This window comes from Atractosteus spatula, chromosome 3 (genome assembly GCF_055471065.1).
Source record: "Atractosteus spatula isolate fAtrSpa1 chromosome 3, fAtrSpa1.hap1, whole genome shotgun sequence".
NCBI lineage: Eukaryota > Metazoa > Chordata > Actinopteri > Semionotiformes > Lepisosteidae > Atractosteus > Atractosteus spatula.
Window position 1 is genome coordinate 24,418,521 of NC_142708.1, and position 17,611 is coordinate 24,436,131.

The following is a 17,611-nucleotide window of genomic DNA, read 5'->3' on the forward strand; positions in this document are numbered from 1 at the left end:
TTCAGCTGAAGGTGTTATAGGTGGCGTAAAATAAAAAAAATGTAAACAACTGAGTGGACACTGCAAATATAAGATGGAGACACTGAGCTTGAAAATACTACTTAGGAAGAATATTTATGTTTATGTTGGCTTGTCTATGACCTCAGTTTAGATAATGTGGGGAATGTACAGTTAAAGACTACAGAAATTAAATAAGAGAAAGTAATGTTAAAACTGTACTAGTGCTAATAAAACCCCGTTTAAAATAATGTTCTGGGTTATCACGTAACAAAAAAAACATATTATTGGACTGGATTCGGCCCCAAACCAAATTCACGTGAATGTCTTAAACTGATTAATTAAAGCAAAAGATCCCTTTGGTGACAAAAGCAGATTATGTGGTGATGTGAATCAGAAAGAGTGTTTTCACATTGGCGTCTCCCCTCCACGATCTGGAGGGGCCTCGTTAACATGAGCGGTTGGTCTTGTAGAACAGCAGGAGGCGCTGTGACATCGGCTGGCCTCCTGTTCCGGAGGCCGAGTGACACAGGAAGGTGTTCCTGCGGCCCGAGGGAGCTGTTTTATTGCCGGGTTAGTGGAAATGGCGGTGAGTGCGGATAGGATGGAAGATCTCGAAGATGGTGAGCTCTGTAGTTCTAACTCTGATTCAGAAATGGGAGTTGCTGCGGATGAACAAATGCAGGTAAGTTTTGCTGAAATATGTTTAAGAGTGAAATATACCGCGAATTGCTAATTTCGGTTTTACCTTTTTTGACAGGTTTAGATATACCTTGGATGCTTTGCTGTTAGGGAGATAGCAACGTTTTCGTTTTAATTTATACGTGAAAGGAACTCAGCTGTGTATTTTTTTTAATTACGAGATTTAAAGGCTAAAATCGGTAAGCTGTGAGGATATTTAAGTTGAAGTTATTACATGCATATTTAGTGATTGTTTTGGATTCCAGTTTTCAATTTGAAGTTACAGCAAAATTAAGCCAGAGTGTCATTCACTTCGCCAAAAAGCACGTAATTTTGTAGTTTATATATTTTGTAGTGATTTTTTTTATTTAAAAGTCTCCTATCCAGGTATTGACGCAGCTTTGCTTTGCGTCTGCGATCTGCATCTGGAAGAGTGCTAGTGGTGTAGAGCAAATTAATTATAATGGGTCTGAAGAAGATTAAATATTATGATCAGGCATCCACAATTGTTGGCGCAGCTGCCGACAAGATGATAACTGTTTGGGAAAAACAGTTATACGCTGCTAAAATGTCGGGACTGCTCTCGAGTGTGATTATTAAGAAGGCAGACAGGCCTGTTACAATGCGAAAAGTTTATTTCACACGGCAGCAAACGCACATGGTACGTCGCTATACATCTGTAACTCATGCTGATTCTTCTTAGGTGTGATTCTCTAAAAACATAACCTTTTACTACCAGTGTATATCAAGGTTGTATAGAAACTAAGTTTCCAGTGATGGGGGGGGGGGGACAAGTTTTTTTGGATGATTTATATTTTGTGCCTGTGTCATAAACACTTTCTACTTATTGATTTTGTTTTTCTATTTGATATACTTTTAAGTCTTAGGTTTGTGGGTGACATTTTTACATCTCCTCCTAATGCTGAACACTGCATGTAGTACTTTTGTCCTGTATAATGAAGTTCAAAGCAAAGTCGTGCTTAGAGTAAAGAAAGTACTACATAACCTTAAAGTGTCCTGTGCATTATTCCTGACTTTCTTTCTGCAGAAACTGCAACCCCCTGCCTTGGACAGCCAGGCTTTTCAGAGCAGAGCGGAGCCGCGCCAGGCCCCCACCTCTGTCACGAGCTACCGCAGCACGGCAGGGCTAGACTCCAGCGACAACAGCGAGTCGGATTCCGATGAAGAACGGGCCATCTGGAAGAGGAAACGCCAGAAATGTGCCCATCCGCCTCCCGTGAAGCTGCCTGTGCCGAGCCCCCTCGCTCCCCAGAAGCCTCCGAGCTGCAAGGTGAACAACATCTGGGGCGCCGTCGTGCAGGAGCAGAGCCAGGAGGTGGTGGCAGCGGAGCTGGGTATACTGGGCATGGAGGGTGGCATCAGCATGAGCAGTCGGCAGTCGGAGACTTACAACTTCCTCCTGGCCCGCAAAATGATGGAAAGGGAGCGACAGCAGCAGGAGTCGGAGGAGGCTGCCAAGCTGGACGAGGAGCTGGAGGATTACATGCAGCACGACAAGAAGGAGCACAAGGCTGAGGAGGGGAACGGGGGCGCCCACCTCAAGAGGAAACGTCCAGTTAAGGAGAGGCTGGGCGAGAAGGAGGAGATGGACTACAAGGGTCGATTCGAGCTCACCGAGGACGACCCCGAGGACAGAGTGGCAGACGAAATCGCCCACAGGTCAGGTGCCCCTTTGAGCTTCGGTGTTGCTTTGGCGTTTTAAGAGTTCCTTTAGTTAAAACCTAAATTGTAGCCCTTAGAGTTTTTTATTTAAACTTTTTAATAATAATAATAATTGCTTACACTTATATAGCGCTTTTATGGACACTCCACTCAAAGCGCTTTACAGGTAATGGGGACTCCCCTCCACCACCACCAATGTGCAGCCCCACCTGGATGATGCGACGGCAGCCATAGTGCGCCAGTGCGCTCACCACACATCAGCTATCAGTGGGGAGGAGAGCAGAGTAATGAAGCCAGTTCGTAAATGGGGATTATTAGGAGGCCATGATTGGTAAGGGCCAATGGGAAATTTGGCCAGGACGACTGGGTTACACCCCTCAAAGCTCAAAGCTTAGGCTCGATGCTTTGAAAAACAAGATGTATTCTGGTAACATTTTAATGTTGCTCTTCAGAGTTGGCGAAGTTCAGTTACTGCTTCCAGGTTTGAGTGGGGAAATTGTACTCTTTGATTCACTGACGGGCTCCTTCGAGTGTAACACTAGGGGCTGGGCTATGCTGATATGCTTGTTTTTATTCATAAGTACCTCATGATGTATCTCTGTTTCACTTTTGCTTTGTGTGTCTAAGCGAGAGCAGGACTGAGGACTGAGTTTGAATAGTGCAGGAGCCCTCAGTGCCTGCCCTCAAGGGACACAGGCCTGTCTGGTCTTCTTTCCCCATGAACTCACTGAGCACACAATTATATGAGAAATATATACAGTATACTACATACTGTCGTATATAGGCTCTCTGAATCTTTTGACTTATTTTTTTAATCAGAAACCCCTTTATTTTGTGTGTTGTAAACATACGGTATAAAATTTGCTAAAGCATATGAAACACAAACACACATCGTAATCAATTGGCCTGTTCCTATAAGGCACCTGAACCCTTTCAGTAGTAATAATTGTATTTATTTTAAATTGTTTTATTTATGCATTTTACAAAGCTTTTTTACATTTTGATGTCTTTTTAAATGATTTTTAAATCATTTTAATTATTATTTTTTTAATTAGCTAAAGTAAACAACATGCAAACAACACCCATTGAAAGCAATTCATTATTGTAGGGAAAGTCAAATATTTCTGATTTTATAGTCAAAATTCCCCTTTAGCAGATTTTATTCGTTAAATTTGAAACTGAGGGCTTACTGTAATTATCCACTGTCTTAAGTCAATTTAAAGAAATTCATTTTTAAGTAGACAATATATAAATGGCAAAGAGACAAAATGAGGACCTCTTAAATAATAAATTGGTGGATTTGTTTATGACTCAAGAACTTCTGAAATCTGCTTGGGACAGTGCCTTTCTAAGTTTATTGAAATTTCTTTTCTGATATCCTCCTAGAGATAATTTCTCTTTAATTTTAGAACTGTGGCAATAGGATCCAATCCTGCATCTGCACTTAACGTGCAATTAATTAAACACGTATATGTTGTATGACACTGGGTTATGAATCAAAACAAGTTTAACATGATCTGATTTGATCTGCCCCCAAAAATTTCATTGACAAATGAGAAGTTGGCAGTTGGCAGTCTGGGCTTCCAGTATCAGACTGTGATCTCTCCCAGGTATTGTAGTTTAGGGTTTGGGGCTTGTCTTCTTCTAAGCTATTGGTGTCTCCTGTCATGCCTTCTTCAGCTGGGACTAGTCCATCATACTCAGTTTTCTTATTTCATAAATAGTTGCACCTGGACCTTGACGGATGACAATGTACTTTGAAAAAAGGTTGGGAAAAGTAAAGGTTACTAATCTATAAAACACGAAATGGTGGAGCTGGCAGAACAAACACTAATGTTTTACAACCATAAAGTCTTCTATTTGACAGGTAATCCTAGTATATAATACAAAAGCAAACTACAGTCAAAACTTTGCTCTTGGAAGTCATAGGATATACTCAGAATCAGATTCTTCACTGCTTTTTTTATTGGAAAAAAATCTCAGTAACATAAAAGTGGTGACTAATATTTGAATTGGAAATAGGGGGGGGGGAAATGGGAACACCTGGCAGACGCAGAGGATGGTTAATGTAGACAAGTGCAGGAATTTTCATGCAGATAGCAAAACATGAGCCATAAATACAAAATAGAAAACACTGAGCTAAAGGAGGCTACATATAGAACAAAACAGGCGTTTATGATGACAAATTATTAACATTGTCTAGACAATTTTGAGAAACAATGAAAAGGTCGAGTATTTTAGGATATATAGTTAAAAGCATTACATTAAAATCAAGGAATTTTATGTTGAAATTGTAGAATGCACTATTTCATTTAGACTGCATTTAGAATATTTTGTACAATTTTGGTCACCATTTTAACTGTAAGATATTGCTATTCTGGAATCTATCAGTGAATACCAACCAGAAACATTCTGGGGCTTAAGAGAATGTCCTACACTGACAGGGTGAAGGAACTGGACCTTTATAATCTTGAACAAAGAGTTCAAGGGGACCTGATACAAGTATTCAATGTCCTCAAAGACGGTGATAAAGTCAACCCAAAGGATTTCTTCAGAACGGAGTGTGAAACATGAACCAGAGGACACAGTGGAAACTACGTGGAAGCACATTTTAAAGCAAGCACAGGAGGCACCTCTTTACCCAGAGGGTTGAGTGATATGCAGTGGAACAGCCACCCAGCCATGTTGTTGAAACCGATACTTTGACTTTTTTTAAAAAAAAAACCCAACTGGCTGAGATCCTTGGGTCAATTAGCTGCTAGCTTCAAAATGGTCTATATGATTCCGTCTTGCTTTTTGTGAATAATCTAAACTAATTTTCACTGGTATTCTTGATGCAGAAAGCTCCATATCGTTTAAGAGCCAACTGTGATCAATGAACAGTCGGGACACAGTGTCTGAACACTTGACATATTTAACCTGGGTTGTTCCATAGGTTGAGGGAGCCCAAAAAGGATCTAATTGAACGAGTGGTAAATATCATCGGGAAAAAGAAAGCGATCGAATTGCTGGCAGAAACAGCTGAAGTGGAACAAAATGGCGGTATTTTCACAATTGTAAGTACTTCCCTTTAAAATAATTTTTTTTGTCTTTGGAGGCTTTTGGATACACATGTATGTCTTTTTTAAATTCCCAGATTATTACTTTTTCTTTCTTGCTGCATGATGCACTAGAGCTGTGTTCATATTCTCAGGAAATAAAACATTCACATTTGACACATTCAACATTTTTGCACAGTTGTGTTATTACATATATTATGCCTTAACATACTGCATTATTACACAAAAGTGAGGTCAGTTATTACAGTTGCAATCAAAGATCAATTGTGTTGGAGAAAGTAAACGTAATAACATGGAATTGTATTTAGAATAAAAAACAGTGGGGGTACTCCTTTACCTAAATTGTTGGGGAGCCTGGAAAAAGCTACCCATGTTTTTTAAGCCAGTATTCTGGCTTATTTCAAGAAACAGCAGGATGTTATCCAATTGGCAATCAAGTATGAACAGTTTCCTCTCATTTGTAACAGTATTTTGATTTTGCCTCTTCTTCTCACTGTTGAATGTGTACGTAAGTATATTAGTTGCCGTTTATGCAGCATTTTATTGGAGCAGTCAAAGTGAATTACCATATTTAATGGTATATGAGCTATGCCTCCATCTGGGATTTGAACCTACAACTTTCTAGCTACCAGCCTAGAGCTAACTCTAACTGTGCCAAACCTGTGCTGGCATGAAGTTATGAAGGAATGAAAGACTTTCACCTATAACATAAATATGGGTGCCAGTAATTTTAGAAACCTTAACTATAGTTTGTGTTATTGTGTCTTAGAATATTTTCAGAAATAAGATTTTTAAGATTTGTTTTCTCTCTTGGGGACAGGATCTCTTTCTATGTCAGATCTGAGCAAGTTCTCAGGTTGACAGTGTGAATATTTACCTTGTATCCTTATAGTTATATCTTAATGTGAGCATTGAAAATGGATTTTTGACCATAAGCATTTTTATTGAAAATGGGGTAAACTACTAAGTAACTTAGCCAAAATCAGAAACCAAGCTTTCAGATTGTTGCGTTTTGTTAGTACTTAATAAAAAGATGACCATTAGTTCAGGTGGGTAGCTGCATTAGCATGCAAAAGAACAAGTAATAGGTTTATTCCATGCTGAAAAGAGAAGAAAGAAAATGCAACGTTTCAGCTGTGGAGCTTTCTTCGGGTGTGTTGACCCAAAATGACCATTATACAGTCCGGTAAAGGAACAGACATTTTTCTATACAGTTGTAGCTACAAGTACAAACATGGTCTTTCCAATGCATTATGTACTTTAACACAATCAGCACTTTAAAGTTTGTATTGATCCTGTTAATTATCACATAAATAATTAAGGCATTGGTTTAAGGAGAATTCCCGTAGTGCTATGGATTGAAACAGCGGTAAGCCCTAATGAAGTCCCTTATTATCTTAAGGAAACGCAAAGGGAGAAGTCTGTACAAAATGTAAAATGTACCATTTGTTTTTAATGTTCTGCTGAGTAATGTAAAGGCAGATTGCCACAAGCAAACAACGTTTTTGATTAATTTCACCCCAGATTTCCCTTCGCAGCATGGGGATTGTGTTGCTGAAAGTGTTCCTCCCATTCAAGTCTTAAATGTCATTGCACTTCAAGATGTAAAGCACTAGAGTAACAGTATTGGAAAATGACATTTATAAATACGTTGACTTCAGCCAAGGAAATGAATAATGAAGATCCAGTTGGACAGATGTAATTAATGTGTCAGATTCAGGAAGACAAGGCTGAATTCTAATTACTTCCTCTCCGCTGTTTATATTGGCCTTAAAAGATAAGGAAGAGCCTCTCCTCTTGCTGCATAAAGACCACTGACGTCACAAGAGAATGCATCATTTGTTATTGTCGGTGCTTAATAAGTACCATTGTAAGACCATTGAAAAAGGCCAGTGGGGGTTTAAATGAGATTTTACATCTGAATCACTGAAAAGGCTGAAAATATTAATTAGAGGTTCTTTGTTAAAAGCATCAAATCTTTTATACTTTTTCAGATGTGATGCAAGTTTAAATGCGATGAAGTGTCTTACTTCATGTCCATTGTCCAACTTGGGACTTTTTTCTTTGCCCAGAATTAAAAACCCATCAAATGTTATGGTTACAAAAAGAATATACCTTAATTGGCATGGAATTAGCCAAAAATAAAAATGTCTATTGTGCTTATTCATATATTAATCACATGATCACAAATACACATTTCTTTGCTGTAAATTAAAAATAAGGTTTGACTAATAATGCCATAAATAAGGCTGTTACTATACTTCATGCATGTAGTATGACACAGTTTGCCATGTGCTGAAAAAAAAATGTTCAGTATTGGGGATAATTTATCAAAGGGGAACAGCAATGCTAAATTTATATTTTGGGGTTGAGTGCATTTCAATGAAATGAAATAATGAAAGTAAAATGTAAAACCTCCAATTTACATCGCAAAATTTCCTGGTATGCTCAGTGCTGTATTGCTGTCATTGCAATTCAGAACGAGGCAGCAAAACATCAGAAACAAGAAGACTTGCGAAAACATCTCTTTTAATCCAACAGAAATATTGCTCTTGACATCGAGACAGTTTTGCCGATAAGTACTACTTATTAACTCAGATCACGCAGATCATGTTGAAACATTTGTCCAGTGAAATGTCTGCTGCACAACCTGTACTTATTTGCTCATACATAGCATCACATTACTCATCACAGCGACTAGTGAGCAGGAAGGGCCGTTTCACGTCACAGTTCTCACAAACTCCCGCTCTCGGCCGTAGCAAGACCAGGGGTTTGGGACAACGTGGTGACTATACAGTACTTTCACAAAGTTCACGATTTTGTGCTTAATTTGCAATTTGTAATTTTTTTTAATTATATCAATTAATTTATTTTGTTACTGAGGTTTAATAACCAGTCTGAGAAATTGGGAGTGCGGGTCCCCTTTAAGGAGAAATGTTCTTGTAGTACAATACGAACTTGAGACTTTTCTTCTAGGTACTTTATGGCATCTACACATTTATTGAAAACCAAGCACTGCCTTCCAACAGAAGAACCCATCCTGCCCATCAAACAAAGTCTTGGGATTATCAAGGTGGTTTGGGGCGGATTTATTGCCTTGGAGGCCAGAAGGCTTCCCATCGTTGATGGGAAGTGAATTAATGGAATCGTGAATTCGATGTTGCATTGGCAAATTTGCAGGGAAAGTTTGGCCATCCATTGTAAGCTGAAGCTGAGATGATAGGTCATGTGGATTATGTACCAAGACTGTGATCCTAACATAACAAGTAGATCTACAGCAGATTGGCTGAAGAAGAAGACACTGCATTTTGGATTAGCCAAGTTAAAGTGCAGACGTAAACTTTACTGAAGTGCTATGCATGGCCTTGAAGAGGCTTCATGTGAGAAAACACTCAAATGTCATAATTATGACTTTGGCTAGTGTGAGAAACCAATGAGCAGTTACAGGAAACATCTACCTGAAGTCATTGCTGTTAAAGGAGGTGCCATCAGTTACTGAATCAAAGGGTTCTCATACTTTTTCACACCAGGACATGTACTTTAGATTACACTCATCTGTCATTAAAATGGCACTTGACGAGTACTTGCTGGAGAAGTGAAATGTATGTACATGTATACATACCTGTTTTTGTTTGATGAGTAAAGAATACTAAATTTTTTCAAGCTCCAAGCATGTAATTAATTTTTCCATTTTTATTTTTCACACCTCTTTGTCGTTTTGTCTTTACTATTGTAACAGAAACATTTATGCATTACAGCTTGTATAAAAAAAGTGTTGGTAAGTTCTGCTTGTAGGAACTTCTAGGAACAAATTGGAGACTTTAATATGTATGTTAATGAGAATTTAGTGTTGCTTTTACGCAATTTTGCATACAAGCAGACATTTTTCGAACCAGTTGTGCTTATATGGCAAGGCATAAGTGTATTTTATTAAGGTAAATCTGGATTATTTAAGTCTTTGTGTTATAAATTTAATCAGCTCACATACACCCTTTAATAATGCTTGCATGAAAATCTAATTACATTTTAGATCTAATGCAATTATGAGTTAATATGAGAATATAGACCACCCTTGGAGGTTGGGTTATGTTTGGAAATGGTTTTGAATTTTCTTTTCCTTGCAGGATGGCAGTCGGAGACGGACCCCAGGTGGAGTTTATCTCAACCTGTTGAAAAACACTCCCAGTATCTCCAGTGACCAGGTCAAGGTATGACACTGTACCCTGGTCTTGTTCACAACTGTTCCTTTCTTTCCTTCTGGACTTTGTACTGCAGGGTCTTGACATGTGAGAATTCAACATTCAAAAATTTGCTTTTTCTTGATTCAGTATGGCCGATGGGGTCTTGGATGGAAGAAGAGCAGAGTGGGATGAAACCAAGGCAAAGATTAAGTGTAACATGCATGTTATCCTTGCACCAAACTCGGATCGTGAGATAATCTAGGTAGTGATTGAGCCTTTCCTTGCCCCCTGAGCAATAAGGTCTTGTTTTGTATTTTAACGAACCCTCCCAGTTCTGTGTCAGCGGTGTGGGGAATGACAGGCTAGAGATGACTTTACAGGCTCACTGACAGGTTTTCATTACAGTAGGGTGTGATGATGGAGACATCAGATGCAAAGGAGGAATTTGTGTTGTTTTCTTTAGCTGCTTACTATAAATTTGTGAATCATGTTGGTTTTAGTTGATCAGTATTATCTTCATTAACTGAAAACCAATTAATTAAAACAAAAAGACATAACCTTCCCTTATGATAATTAACCATACATACTTTCTATGATGGCATAGGGATGGATTATTTAATTAATTTCCTAATCATACTGTAATTCATTAAACCAATGACAGCATTTCTTTACCGAATTATATAAATTAAGAATGACGGCCAACAAAATAAACCATTTCATGTTAAAGGGTAGAAAGATGCTATGTTCCCCTGTAAAGAATAATATTTGTTTTGCATACATTCTAGGAACTGAAGTGTAGCTGTAAACACTTATTAGAGCGTATTTTAATGTTTATCAAAATGTGAAAAACAACAGAACTTCCTAGCCTAAAGCTTTTAGAATAAAAGGTTACATTTTTACATTACAGGCCTATGTTCAAACTAAAGTGTGTTTGGACTATTATTAGAAAACAGAGTACAGACATGGGGTGAATGCTCAAATTTGGGTAATTAGTGAAGACCACCACTTTTCCTAAGTTATATCTCTTGATAATGGCTTGGAAATTCTGTCATGATTGCAGATAATACCAGGATAGGATGATTAGCAAACATTGTGGAATCTGTAAATTAATTTTGAAAAGATTTAGGTTTAAATTGTGAAACGCTGCACCAGAACATAAGGCTACTTATGAAAAAAACGTAGGTGTTTATGTTCATATACATCTTTAAGTTTGTGATAAAGCAATAAAAAGGCGAACATAGGATAGGTTAGGATAACAACTTAAAATATAGAATTAAAATCAATGCATGTTAATTAATTCCTTACACTTATATAGCGCTTTTCGAGACATCCACTCAAAGTGCATTACAGGTAATGGGGACTCCTGGCTACCATTATCAATGTGCTGCACTTACCTGGATGATGTAACAGCAGCCATAATGCGCACAGTATGCTCACCGCACATCAGATATGTGTGGATGTGGATGTTGTGTTAAAATGATACAAGAGGAGATAAACCTGATATATTCTGTCTTGAATAGAAAAAAACTAGAAGGAGACCAGATCCAAAATCCTTAAAACTATTGACAACCCAAAGCCGACCTAGAAGTCTTCAGCATAAACAATAAAACAGAAACCAAAGGGCACAAATTGAAACTACATTAAAAGTGCATTCAAAACTGAGAATAGGAGGTGCATTTTTACTCAGAGTGTTGTGGGAATGTGCTAGCCAGTAATGTCTGGATTCAAAATTTTGGCTTCTTAAAAAAAAAAATTGGATGGCATGCTTACTGTACATCAGTTAGCTGCCAATGGATTAGATGGGCCAGGCAGGCTCCTTTCATTTGTAGCTCTTTTTAGGTTTCTACTGGGGAAACATTCTGTCATTATGAAAAGTAGATAATTATTGATCCAAGGTTCCAGCATCTCAAATGTTGTTGGCTGTTCCAGAGATACAAACTGGTAATGGGACTAATTTCAGAGGAACTTTAACCTCTTCAAGAAGGATACAAGATATTTACATTAGATACTGACATGAAGATAAAAAGTGGATAAATCAATAATGTGATGCAAACATATGAGATGGGTTTTTGACAATTAGATAATGATCACACAAAAGAAGAACACAAACGAAATAGACAGTTCAAAATGTAAAAAGAAGTGTACTAAAGGGAAAAAAGAATCTTAACTTACCTCGTCCTCCACACTCTGGCCCTCCCCTCTGCGTGGAACAGGCTGAAGAGTGACTCTTCCGTGCAGAGGACCTGATGCCACTGCTGATGAGTCCATCGCAGCCTCTGTCTGGCCCAGGCCAGTCAGGTGTGACATCTAGGAGGTGTGAGCAGAGGGCTTCTGACGGGTCGCCTTGCTCTAAGCCCGGCAGCATGGAGCCTCAGTGTCCAGTCTGATGTGTTGGTCCTGCTCTGGTGTGGCCACTCTAGGGGAACCGGATCTTGGATGGTCATCTGTCCTGCCGGTCTGCTGAAACCGTCTCTGCAGTCGGGACACAGTGGAGTGGCTTACTCCATAGTGTCTGGCAACGCTGGCACATGACATGCCTGCCTGCAGCATGCCAATGGCCCTCTCCCTTGCTTCCTATGACATTCGAGGCATTATGGAATGCACAGAAAACTAAGTGTGGCCTTTGAATTAAGGCCTTCTTAAAGGTGACCCGATCAGGCATTGTTCCACCTGGACCTCATTGAGTAAAAGTGCACCTAAACAGTTTTCATGTGATTGGCAAGTTGCAATGCCTCACTGCACAAGCTGTATTGCTGATCAGAGGACTCAAAACAAATTGACAACTTTTTGTGAAAGTACACGTATAACTATAGTAATCTCATTCCAGAAAATGTTAATTTGCAGGTCCTTGAAGTTATTACTGATTTATAATAATAATTGCTTACACTTATATAGCGCTTTTCTGGACACTACACTCAAAGCGCTTTACAGGTATTGGGGACTCCCCTCCACCACCACCAATGTGCAGCATCCACCTGGATGATGCGACGGCAGCCATAGTGCGCCAGAACGCTCACCACACACCAGCTATCAGTGGGAAGGAGAGCAGAGTAATGAAGCCAATTCATAGATGGGGATTATTAGGAGGCCATGATTGATAAGGGCTAAGGGCGTCTGGAAATTTGGCCAGGATGCCGGGGTTACACCCCTACTCTTTTCGAGAGACGACCTGGGATTTTTAATGACTACAGAGAGTCAGGACCTCGGTTTTACATCTCATCCGAAGGACAGCACCCGTTTATAGTACAGTCTCCCTGTCACTATACTGGGGTATTAGGACCCATGTGGACAGTGGGGTGAGCACCCCTGGTTGCCCCACTTACACCTCTTCTACCAGAAACCTTAGTTTTTCCCAGGAAGTCTCCCATCCAGCTACTGACTAGGCACACACCTGCTTAGCTCCAGTGGGTTGCCAGTTGTGAGTTGCAGAGTGATATGGCTGCTGGCCATATTTATATAATCAATAAAAATCGTACCTTGTGGAAGAAACTCATTCAAATCCATTGTAAAATAATTTCTGTAGCTATGAGAATTTCCTTGCTGTGGAGTGGTCATCTCTTTTCAAAAGTAGAACTAATCTTCTGATTTCTTTAGCTCTGTCATTTAAGTAATGTTGCCAGCACCACCATTATGTTTAGTCATTTATTTTTAATGTAGTTTAAGTCTCAAAATTCTGATTCAAAGGACTTTTGTGGAGATTCATTGTTGTTTCTTGATGTGACCTTCAAAACAAATCTTTGAGCCCATTGTATTTTTACATCTCTGGAACAGTTTTCCCTTTTGGAGCATACAGATGATCAACAGTAAACATATAGAAGAGTGCTGAAAAGTCTGACATACATCCCACAGATTAGCATAGTTATGCACTGGCACCTGTGTTAGCTCTGTAAAGAACTCCCTGGTAGTTTTGCAGATGAATAAGCTGAAATAAATACATCAACCATATTGCAAGAACGTTGTCTGACTGTTATATCTTTGTGTTTACCTTTTGATTTTTTTTGACAGAGGTTATTACTGATTTTCATCAACTTGTGTAAAGTAATAAACTGAGTGCAAAGATGTAATTATTGTGAAAAACAGATCAAACAGTGTTTTAATATGTCCTGTTCACTTAAAACAGTATGAAAAATACATTTATCCTGTCCTGTGTAGTATGGCATTGATAACTTTAAAGGAGTGAATATTTCAGTTTTTATGTTAACATGTGGGTGTCATGTTTTCTTTTTAAGGAAATTTTCTATGATGAAAACCAAAAAGAATACGCATGCAAAAAAGCTGCCAAAAAGCGAAGACGTCATGTTTTGGGCAAGAAGATGAAGCAGGCCATCAAGACGCTCAATCTCCAGGAGCACGATGATGCATCTCGAGAGACTTTTGCCAGTGATACCAATGAAGCACTGGCTTCATTAGATGATTCTCACGAAGGACACGCCGAGCCAACCCTGGATACAGAAGAGGCTGTAGTGATTTATAATTCCAACGACTTAGAAATATTTTAACAAAGTTGAATGAAGGCTCCTGTTCTCTAGAATAAAGGCATCTTGTAGTCCTGGATCATATGTGCATGTTTTCAGCAAAAATAAGAAAAGAATAGCCTTTGTGTGAGACTCTAATGTTTCTCTTCTAGATATTCTAGACCCACATCAGCTATGTATTGTACTCCACTTTGAAATGATGTACAAATAGGGATATGAAACTACAGTGTATTTTTGTTGAATCTTTGTAGTCTCTCAAAGCTGAAGTTAAAATAAATTCATTCATAGATTAGTTGCTGTCTGATGAATTAACAAAAAGCAATTTTTAAACAGCTATTCTGTTGAAATAGCAATGAATATGACCAACAAGTAGCTTTTCTGATGAGAAAGTGAGCCTCTTGCTAGGAGCAAAATATTTTTTTGATAAAGACTTATTGTACAATATTTCAGTGTGAATGAAATGTGTGTGTGATTGTCACAACTGTTGTAGATCTTGTGCAAAGAAGTGTCCTTTTTCTGTTTTTTTTATTAATGCTGTTTGTTACAGATGGCTAAATTTAAGAAGCTTTAATGTACTGCACAGTGAATTTTAGAATGTAAAACAGATACACTATCTTAACTAAAACATGTGCAAACTTTTATTACTAAGATGGAACACTTGAATGCTTTCTGAAAGTAGAATTTACCTCCATTTGTCTTCTCATTTCCAAGAAATAAGAAGAGGTTTTGACTAAGAAAATTGTATATAGACTTTGACATTTTAGAATAAATTAGTTTTTGTAGTACGAGATCCACCTGTTGATAAATGTACACACAAAAACTGCATTGAAATTTCTATTTTTTTGTTTATAATATTAAAATGTGTGTGTGTATCTTCTGTGTAGTAATTAAACCAAAAACTACAGTATATGAAGTGTTTTTCTTTTACATTTTTGTTTCAATGCTACCATAAATGATATCAGATATGATATCAGAAACTTTACAATACTTACACTTATATGCTTTTAATATATGTAACCCATTCATCCATTTTCTAACCACTTCATCCAATAGGGTCCAGGGTCACAGTGGAGTCGGAGCCTGTCTCGACAAGCAATGTGTGCAAGGCAGGGTACACCCTGGATGGGATACGAGTCCATCACATGACAAACAAACACATGCACATTCACAATGTGGCCAGTTTTCCCAAAAGCCAATTAACCTAATTAACCAGGTAACCCATTTAACCAGTAAGTCTCTGGGCTGTTGGAGGAAACCAGAGTACCTGAAGAAACCCAAAAGAACAGGGGGAGAACATACAAACTCCATGCAGATAGCACCTTAAGATCCAGGTGCTATCTGCTAGTAACCTGCTATCACAGGTGCTAGATGAATCCAAGGCCATAGAGCTGTGAGGCAGCATTGCTAACCACTACAGCACCGCACCGTCCTATATGATATTCATTTAAGCAATTTTTTTCTTTTGCTTTTTAAGAGGAATACTTTTAATTTATATCTTAATGCTGTTTATTTAATTTTATTTCAACCTTTTTGGACAAAGTTATGGTCCTTCAGGGCAGATGTGATTGCAGGAGTTCTAGGTCTTGCAAGCAGCAGCACCTGAAGAGCTGGAAGAAGCTATTAAACTTGTCCAGTTAAGCAAATAATGATCCAGTTCCACCCTACAGCTCCCTGCTCTAATTCCTCAGATTGTTTCTTGGGTAAAGCGTCATCAAGCTGGTCTTTTAAATCATAAACTTCAAAAGGATACGAAATATCTGCTCCTGGAGGTGTAAAGATTTGTTCAAATGATCTCAAAATTACTTAGCAAATGACCTAGAATTGATCACTATGAAATTGTTCAAACTGTTTAAATATTGATTTACAACCTATAGAATCTGCTGCATGGGGCTCTACAGACATAGAATTGGAGATAACTGAACAATTTAGAGAGTGTTCATTCCGAGTATTCCAGTTTTGATTAAAATATTCAAATATTGGGGTAGAAAGGCAAGACATAGCTTCACCAGTTAAATGAAGGGTAAACTTTGGTAGGCAAGACTGTGCAAGCTGCAAGTAGAACGTTCTTGTGACTCCAGTGCTACAATACAACTAGTTAACTGAAAGGTTCAAAGCTAAGTTTGACATTCTTGGTAGACTCTACAGCAATGCCTCATGTCTAAAAGTATTTACATTTATCTGGAATGACTAAGACTTTAATATGTATCCTGTGGGTGAGGTGTTTTGAAAAGACTGGATTGTCATGATATTGCAGTGTTCCCATCTTCTAATTGCACTCTAGCTTTTCCAAGTAAAATATTAAATATTTTAGCAAGGTCAACCAGATATCAATACACTTTCAGTAAAAAAAAAAAAAGCATAGGACACACAAATGAAAGATTCCAAAATTGTTCTAGTTTAATTGTAGTGTTCTGTAGTTTTTGAATCCAAGATACAAGTAAACCACTTATTTTTCATCACATTTTTCTTTAATAGGTGTAACTGTCTTTCTGTGCATTTGTGCTGCAATCCTGCAGTCTCAGGTATCCTCTGGCTTTGGTGCTGCTAAAAGTTACCCATGGTGCAGTGTGTGGTTTCCAAGGATTTGCTCAGAATCAACAAACATGGCCAGCATAGCAACGAACACCGATATTAAGGGGTAAGCTAAGGCTCACTCATTTTGTACAATTTAGCTTTTTAGAATTTCTGAATAAGTAATTTTTTTGGTTAAAACAGTTATATAAATTAACAATATTCAAGAGAAATGAACTGTCAGTTAATTTAGTTAGAACGTAACTACCTTTAAGATGTACTTTTTCCTGCATTATGAATACATTTAATAAGTTATATTATTAATATTTGTATAGGATATAGCTATTGTAATAAAGTGTATTTTTAAAGATGCACTCTATACAGGCCTATCTCTGCTTTGACAGGTTAGTCCACTTGCACCTCCCCATCTTTACACCTAACCATCCCATGATACCAAAGCATTATGTAATGCAATGGAAGAAAGATATGAAAAACCGAGAACTCATACTAAAGGTAAGGGGCAAAGAGATTTTAAACAAATGTCCACTTCAGTCTGCTGTAAGTTTTAGATTCAGATTTCCCAGAGTCCATCTCCACCAATTAATGTAAATAATGTGACCACAGTTTATGAATCTTGTCGAACAGAATATTCTTTGTATCATATCCATGGACTTCTTTAAATGAGTAGATATTTAAACCCTTTTCTATCAATATACAGTACCTGCCTTCTTTTTGGTTTTGGCAGAATGCTGCACTGGCTAAGATTCCCCATGGACCACATGAGGACAGCCTGTACTGGGAGCACCAGGAGAGACTGTGTCATGGGCAGGAGAGGACAGGCAAACTAGACACCACTACCTACAATTTTCCTCAAAGTAACATGAAAATCCCAATAACGTCCCATTACTCCAAATATAAGAGCTCACTTATCACTAGGAGAGGCGTGTGGGAAAAGGCACAGCTTTGAATTTAATAGGAATTTGAAATCCATTATTTTCAATAAAAATGCCTTGAAGTATCCATT

General features: G+C 38.2%; 2 protein-coding genes across 2 annotated transcripts; both read left to right on the forward strand.

The window, feature by feature from the left end:
- The first annotated feature begins 568 nt into the window (after positions 1-568).
- Positions 569-14,980, forward strand: phax (phosphorylated adaptor for RNA export). The gene is made up of 5 exons (XM_088910174.1): positions 569-682; positions 1,727-2,358; positions 5,297-5,417; positions 9,545-9,628; positions 13,831-14,980. The coding sequence occupies exons 1-5, from the start codon at positions 581-583 to the stop codon at positions 14,098-14,100; spliced, it is 1,209 nt and encodes a 402-aa protein (XP_088766300.1). The 5' UTR covers positions 569-580; the 3' UTR covers positions 14,101-14,980.
- A 1,699-nt stretch (positions 14,981-16,679) lies between these two features.
- On the forward strand, positions 16,680-17,554 carry LOC148837586 (sperm-associated microtubule inner protein 10-like). Its single transcript, XM_088909906.1, has 3 exons — positions 16,680-16,714; positions 16,992-17,100; positions 17,306-17,554. Exons 1-3 carry the CDS (start codon positions 16,680-16,682, stop codon positions 17,552-17,554), a joined length of 393 nt encoding a protein of 130 aa, XP_088766032.1.
- The last annotated feature ends 57 nt before the right edge of the window (positions 17,555-17,611 follow it).

Excerpts from the sequence above, each read along its gene's own strand:
- LOC148837586 (XM_088909906.1), top strand. The coding sequence starts at position 16,680 with ATGGCCAGCATAGCAACGAACACCGATATTAAGGG. Across the intron at positions 16,715-16,991 it reads ACGAACACCGATATTAAGGG|GTTAGTCCACTTGCACCTCC; the intron begins GTAAGCTAAGGC and ends CTGCTTTGACAG. Across the intron at positions 17,101-17,305 it reads ACCGAGAACTCATACTAAAG|TACCTGCCTTCTTTTTGGTT; the intron begins GTAAGGGGCAAA and ends ATCAATATACAG.
- phax (XM_088910174.1), top strand. The coding sequence starts at position 581 with ATGGCGGTGAGTGCGGATAGGATGGAAGATCTCGAAGATGGTGAGCTC. Across the intron at positions 683-1,726 it reads CTGCGGATGAACAAATGCAG|AAACTGCAACCCCCTGCCTT; the intron begins GTAAGTTTTGCT and ends TTCTTTCTGCAG. Across the intron at positions 2,359-5,296 it reads GCAGACGAAATCGCCCACAG|GTTGAGGGAGCCCAAAAAGG; the intron begins GTCAGGTGCCCC and ends GTTGTTCCATAG.